The sequence below is a fragment of the Boleophthalmus pectinirostris genome, unplaced genomic scaffold, assembly GCF_026225935.1.
Source record: "Boleophthalmus pectinirostris isolate CB_2022bp ecotype Guang Dong unplaced genomic scaffold, ASM2622593v1 HiC_scaffold_22, whole genome shotgun sequence".
In the NCBI taxonomy this organism is placed as follows: Eukaryota; Metazoa; Chordata; class Actinopteri; order Gobiiformes; family Gobiidae; genus Boleophthalmus; species Boleophthalmus pectinirostris.
Genome location: NW_026571190.1, coordinates 41,749,224 through 41,756,559, shown reverse-complemented (window position 1 = coordinate 41,756,559; position 7,336 = coordinate 41,749,224). Strand labels below are relative to the sequence as shown.

The 7,336-nt window shown below is 38.9% G+C and overlaps 1 protein-coding gene across 3 annotated transcripts in view; it reads left to right on the top strand.

Moving 5' to 3' along the window:
* LOC110172795 (interferon gamma receptor 1-like) overlaps window positions 1-6,714 on the top strand; it is a 15,148-nt gene extending 8,434 nt beyond the window's left edge. Inside the window, exons 5-8 of one of the 3 annotated variants that reach the window (XM_055158678.1) lie at window positions 2,193-2,355; window positions 3,123-3,253; window positions 4,447-4,833; window positions 4,872-6,714. In XM_055158678.1, coding sequence (XP_055014653.1) covers window positions 2,193-2,355; window positions 3,123-3,253; window positions 4,447-4,794 — 642 coding nt within the window. In that variant the 3' untranslated portion in view covers window positions 4,795-4,833; window positions 4,872-6,714. Of the gene's footprint in view, window positions 1-2,192; window positions 2,356-3,122; window positions 3,254-4,446 lie in introns of all 3 variants that reach the window. The other 2 variants (XM_055158679.1, XM_055158677.1) reach the window with 2 other exon arrangements.
* The last annotated feature ends 622 nt before the right edge of the window (window positions 6,715-7,336 follow it).

Sequence of the window (7,336 nt, the reverse complement as noted above, 5' to 3'; positions counted from 1 at the left end):
CTCGAACAAACCGACCAGCTTAGAAATCTGAAAATCGAACCGAACGCCAGTCAAATAAAGTTCGAGCAGCCCGGACGCGAGTCGAGTAACGGAACAGGAGTTGAGTAACGATAGCCGACATCCCTCGGGTTCAGATCAGAGACTGGAGGATGGAGGATGGAGGATGGAGGATGGAGGATGGAGGATGGAGGATGGAGAGTCCAGTTCATCTGGAGGAGTTGGGGTCCACAGCCTAAACTGTGTGACCTGTAACGCTCAGGCTCCTGTGTGTCCACTTTTATTTCATAACCTAAAATAAAATCATGGTACAAATACCAAACGTGAAACTGTTTTACCTCAAATACCTGGGAGTAAAAATTTCCAAAAATTTGTTAAACTTGTATTCTGATCATTTTGTACCATTAAACCAGGCAATTAAAGATGATGTACAGAGGTGGAGTGTGATTCCCCTCCTTGGTTTTGGATCGAGAATCCAATCAGTTCAAATGAATATTCTACCCCGACTCCTCTACCTATTTCAATCCCTTCCCATAGAATTATCAGATCAACAGTTCCAGGAATGGGACAGACTTATTTCAAGATACATCAGGGCAAAAGACCAAGAATCAAATATCAGAATTTGCAGCTACCCAGGAGTAGAGGGGGTGTGGCACTCCCTTGTTTAAAAGATTACTGTGTGGCTGCACAATTGAAATCATTGGTGTGTCTATGTAATCCACAATATTTTGTTAGATGGAAAATCATCGAGGAGGCAACAACCAGTGAATATCCAATTCAGGAACTTATTGGGGAAAAAGTTAGACAGGACCAATTAAATAACTTGGAAAACCCATTTATCGCCTTGTCTCTCAGACTGTGGAATAAGGTAATATACAACAAAACAATTTAAAAGGTGCAGTAGTAATGTTGAGATGGTGCGGATATGATAAAGATTTCACACCTAACAAATTGGATGTAAGGTTTAAAGAGTGGTTAACTGTACTCTTATACATCAAGGGAGAATACAGGGCAACTGGTTTAAATAACAGTGATTTTTTTAGATTCCTCCAAATTAGAGATTTCATTGAAAAATTATTGAAGACTACCAAAGAAAAATATTTTAAATAATCTTCTGATTAAGGTGTTTGTGGAGGCATAAACTTTAATAATGACCAAAAGATAATTTCAAGACTATACAGAGGACTGCAACAAACAAAAGGAATACTACACCATGCGAAACAAAACTGGGAAAAGGAGGGACGTCTAACTATATCTGATCAGGATTGGGAAGACGTCTGCGAGATACAATGGAAAACTTCTAACTCAATTATTTGGAGAGAGTTTTGTTGGAAGAATTTGGTGAGGTTCTTTAAAACACCAGTCCAGGAAAGACACTACACCAAATCATCAAACTGTTGGAGACGCGGTGAACTGGAGGCCTCATATTGTTCCATTTTGGAGAAAAATTCACAAATCATTAGTAACTGTTCTGTATTGACCGTTTCGATTTGAAACAATGTACTTGGGTTTCCTGATGGGTGAAAATGTGACGTATAAACCTAAATACCTGTTCCACATTTTGAGTGCAGCTGCTAAGAAAACTATAACCAGGAAATGGCTTAATCCACAAATACCAACACTGGATGAACGGTTTGAGATTATTTATGATATTTTTAAGATGGAGAGAATTACTTTTAGCATGAGACTGCAACAAGACAAATTTGAAAGCAAATGGAAACGGTGGATTGATTATATAAATACTGTGAAATCAGACTTTGTTTGACCCATTACTTTGTTTTTCTTGTAAGTGGCTGTAAAAATTATTGTTCATTATATTTATATTTATATATATATATATATATATATATACATATATATATATATATATATATATATATATATATATATATATATATATACATATATATATATATATATACTGTATATATACTGTATATATATAATATATATATTAAAAAAAATTATATATATAAAAAAAAAATCTTTTAATTAATCCATGCTTTGTGGACATCAAGGCACCTGCAGGTTGTATTGTATTTGTCTTTTCATACAACATTAAAAAAGAAAAATAAAGAATTACAAAAAAAAAAGAAACTGTTTAACCTCAGGTGGTGCAGGGGCATCAGAAATCTAGAAATCGAGCCTCTTTTCAGTTTTATTTATGCTCCTAATTTCCTCTTGTGCTTCTGCAGAGAGATGAGGTCAGAGATAAATGTGAGGAGAAGGATTGTAAACACTACTTGGATTTTCCTGACGACTGGGACTCTTGTGTGAACCTGACTGGACTCATCATAAAAGGAAACGAAAAGATCGAAGTGCGGCACACGGGGCCCGTCTGCGCTACTGCCCCCTCTGGTCAGTCTCTGCTACTTCATCAGGTTTCACAAGGCTCATTCATTTTCCCACAGACTTTCCATAAATAATGTTTTATTAAAGCAGAGGTGTGTAGAGAAGAGAGAAACTCAAGTACGAGAAATCACCAATGACTTTCTACTCGAGTAACTTAAAGAGAAACTGTCGGGACGTAACTGCAGATTTATAATTTGAAGTGAATGTGAATTGACAAAACATTAAATAAATCACAAACTCTGGTGTTTTCAAAGGACAGACACAAAAATAAAAGCAGATCTTTTCTTTGTCCCGACAGAAAAAAGCCTGAACGTTTTTGTTTCTTGTGGCCCAGAAATGAGATTTGAACCATAAACCGGGTCACATCTGTAAACTCAGTTCTGTCCTGTTAATCCAAACGATTTACACCAACACTGTCACCATGGTAACTGCTGAACATACCACCATAGAGTTACATGTAGAACACCCCCAGCGTGGTGTCACTGTGAAGTATCAAAATACAACTCCTAATCTACATCTTTGTCTTGTTTCTTTGTTTGTCGTTTGTTTGTTTGTCGTTTGTTTGTTTGTTTGTTTGTTTGTCGTTTGTTTGTTTGTCGTTTGTTTGTTTGTTTGTTGTTGTTTATTGTTGTTTGTTGTTTTTGTTTGTTGTCGTTTTTGTTTATTGTTTGTTTGTCGTTTGTTTGTTGTTTATTGTTTGTTTGTTTGTTGTTTGTTTATTGTTTGTTTGTTTGTTTGTTGTTTATTGTTTGTTTGTTTGTCGTGTGGTGCAGTAGCGGCGGCGCTCTGGCTCGTCGCCGTCCTCTCCGTCGTCGTCCTGGTCGTTGTGATCGTTTCCTTGGCGACAGCGATCTGTAAAGTGAAAGCCTGGGTTTTTCCAAAGACTCCAACTCCACAAGCGCTGGTGAGTCTAGACCGGGACTCGACCGAGAGGAGACCGGGACTCGACCGGGACTCGACCAAGAGGAGACCGGGACTCGACCGGGACTCGACCAAGAGGAGACCGGGACTCGACCGGGACTCGACAAGAGGAGACCGGGACTCGACCGGACTCGACCGGACTCGACCAAGAGGAGACCGGGACTCGACCGGGACTCGACCAGGACTCGACCAGGACTCGACCGGGACTCGACCGGGACTCGACCGGGACTCGACCGAGAGGAGGAGAGGAGAGATAGAGAGTAGAGTAAGAGAGAGGGAGAACCTGATCGACCGGGACTCGACCGTGACTCAGTGGTGTGTGTCAGATGCCCTCCCAGACTCTGTGGCTTTTTCTTTAAACACGACAGAGAAAACAGGACTTGAAATATTCTAATAAACGACACAGAAGGACACAGAATGGACTCGTGTCCTCGCAGCGAGATGGAGTCTCACGATATTTGTGAAAAGTCAGGAGACTGTGTCTTTGAGCGAACTCGCTGTGCAGATAACAGACGAACCAATCACAGAGCAGCACTGCTGTGTGGGCGGAGCTAAAGGCAAATGAACCAAAACAAAGAAACATGACGCGCCGACAGACGAACTCGAGGCTGTAGCGACTGTTGAGTTTGTAAAAACGAGTCTGTGCTTTTCTCTAAACTCTGATTGTTGAATTCGTTCCACTTTGATCGATCAGATTCAAATCATCATCAAGACGATCGGTGTTTTTCTGATCTTTTTATTTAATAAAATGTAAAACTCAATTCAGAGACAAACGTCAGACTCATGTGAGAGTGAAGTCATGTTAAAATGTTAAAAACAAACCTGCAGGTGTTTTATTTTAATCACACGTTTGAGTAACACTTTATTTTTATTATTTTTATTAACATTTCCAAAGATCAAAACGCTCTGTTCCACCTTGTGATGTCATGAGGTGGTAGTAACTTGAAGCTCTTTTTACCTTTAGTTCAGTCGAGTTTGGCATAAATTATCCAAATGATTCTAGAGACGGTTTGTGAAACGTTTTCGACCAAAATAAACTTTTGTCCAGTCGACAAAATAAATTTCTCCTTTGGTGTGAATAAATAAAACTCAGATTTTTGATGAGGAAACATTAGGACACAGATCAGATCAGGAAACGGCGGAACATTTGATCTTTTGTTTCTGTTTTTTGAACAGGTTCCAAATCCATCAAACCAAAAAGTCCTGTTTCCTTCAGCTGAGACGGTTTACAGTTCAGTCCACATCTCCGGGTCTAAACCAGGACCGAAGCTCCACGACCCCGAAAGTCCAGAGTCCGAGGACGTCCAGACCGAACACCAGGTTTTGATCCGGACCGAGGACGTCCGAAAAGACTCGGCCTGGTACCGGGACTATCAGGACGAGTCCGGGGAGTCCACCAAGACCGAGACCGTGTCCATAAACTCACTCGACTCTGATGAAATACCAGCCACAAACTACGAGAGGAGAACTCACAACGTAAACATGGACCTGGACGGAGACGTGGTCGAAGGATACATGGGCTGACTAAAGGACTAAACCAGGTCTAAACCAGGACTAAACCAGGTCTAAAGGACTAAACCAGGTCTAAAGGACTAAACCAGGTCTAAATAGGGGTCTAAACCAAGGACTACAACATCTAAAGACGTGGTGAGTGGATATAGCAGCTAACAGACCGGACTAAACCAGGACTAAACCAGGACTAAACCAGGACTAAGTCAACATGAACCATGGACGATGGTCCTGGAAAAGAACCTGTGCCAAAATCATTTATAAGTTTATTTACTCAGTCAGGGCTTTTACGCGTTTATAACACAAACTGAAATGTGACTAAGTCTAAACCAGGTCTCAGATGGATCTGAAGCGGGTCTAAACCAGGTCTAGTGTTTTTCTTGAGGATCTGAACTAGAGACGGGCATTCGATTCAATTTTCTTAATCGATTGTCGGGAGAATTAACGATCGATTATCGATGAATCATTAAGGTTTTTATATTAAAATGATCATCATTATTATTACTATCTGCACTAATCTGCATAAATAAATTCAACTTTACGACATATAAACATAACGACTCTAGATCCACATCAGCTGTTTGACATTATAATGTGTTTAATTCAGTTTTGTTCAAATCTCACAGAAACAAAACTTAAAACCACATCACTAATTTACATAAACTAAGTGAAGATAAAACTCCAGCTCTTGTGTCGCTGATGTGGTTCAACTTGTGTTGGATTAAAAGACATGACTCAGGTGAATACAGGTCAGTGTGACCAGATTTGTGTTTGTCAAAACCAGGACAGCGTACGGGGGGAGGGGGGCGGGGCCTCGTCATCCACATTGAGCGACTCTCACCTGGAAAAACTTTTTCCACTGGACACAGAAACATATCGATGAAATTCTTAATGATCAATTATCGATTAATCGATTAATCCTGCCCATCCCTAGTCTGAACACTAGTGAGTTCGTCTCTCTCAGGGTCCAGGTGGTGCAATTATTTATCACTGTTCTATTTTTATATATATATTGAGTTTTATTTAAATGTTGTCGTATTTTTTATAAGATTGAACGTTGAACCTGATCTCCACAAATGCACTCGTTTTTATAAAAATACTAAACAAATGCTGAACTTTGTGCCAGTTTTGAAATACGAACCGTGAACGTCAACTTTTTAAAGTGTGTAACTTTTTGCGGGAGGCGGCACCAACATTCTCGAGTCGCTCACGTGTTTTCAGTGCAATAAAACAAAACATGATTTTATTTGTCTGTTTTTTTGTGTGTGTGAAAAGCTCCAGACTGTGGCTTTAGCAGCAGATTGTATCAGTTCAAGCTCCGCCCGTTTCCTCATTTATTTCTTTTGTTTTGCGGCTGCACCTTGGACTTTCCACTCGGTAAAACAAACGCCTTAAATGTTTTGACAATGCGTCCGGTCGGTTCTGGTCTGAACCGGTCCGACCTGCTCCACATTTAAGTCAAAGGTGAAAGAAAATATGTGATGATGATGATTATTGTTGTTTGAAGCGAACGATACTGACAAAAAACCAAAAAAAAACGGTGAATCTTTTCTTTTAAATGTCGTGTTGAAGTTTCGCAAAAGTGAATTTTCTACAGAATAAACGACAGAAGTTCAGAAACATGTTTGAAGGATCAAGTTTAGTTTATTATAAATGATAATTGTTTTGGAGAAATGCCACATTAGAACAGAGTGTATATATGGATTTACACACGTACATTTAAAAAAAACTGACTATTAGATTATATTTATTTATATATACAGATTTAACCAAAAAAAAGTAGCATTTCTCCAAAACAACTCTATTTACATGTGATTATTTGTCTTCTGCCTCCACATTTTAGAAGGAAATGTCATATTTTTAAAGCTGCCGAATCATAAACTTTGTATATCGTGTATAAACATTTTAAATAAAAACTAATATTTTTTACTTTTACATTTGTTTTTCTTTCATTTAAAGCAGATAAAAGTGTCAGTAGATTTTTATAAAACAGCTGCTTTAATGATTCTCGGGACGATTGTGTCAAAAATCTCGTCTCCCGAGTTTTTACCCAAAATGTATTTTATATTTTTGTTGTAAAATGTTCAGAAAAGGATTAGTAGTTTTATTTTGAAGGGCGAGTACGATTCTTCTGATCTGTTCTAATCTCGTTTGTGTTTTGTTTCATTCACAAGTTTGACCTGCACATTTAGGCTCAGTTCTTCTCTCGAACTGAAAACACTCTCTTCCACCTTGTGATGTCATCATGTGATGATACAGGAAGTGCTCCACTGTGTTTTTAAACTCCACACACCTTCACTAGAATCATCGATCATTTCAGCCGATCTGGAAGTGTAAATCTCTTCTGAACTAAAAGTAAAAGGAGCTGTTCACTCAAACTACAGCGTCATGACATCACAAGGTGGGACAGAGCGTTTTGAGCTTTGGAGACGTAAACAGACTCGTAATAAAAAGTGTGAATGAAACAAAACACAACTCCAGCTCAGTTTATGAGGAGGAAACGACATTAGAAAGCGACTTAAAGCTCACAGGAGTCAGTTTTGAAAAGTGTAAATTC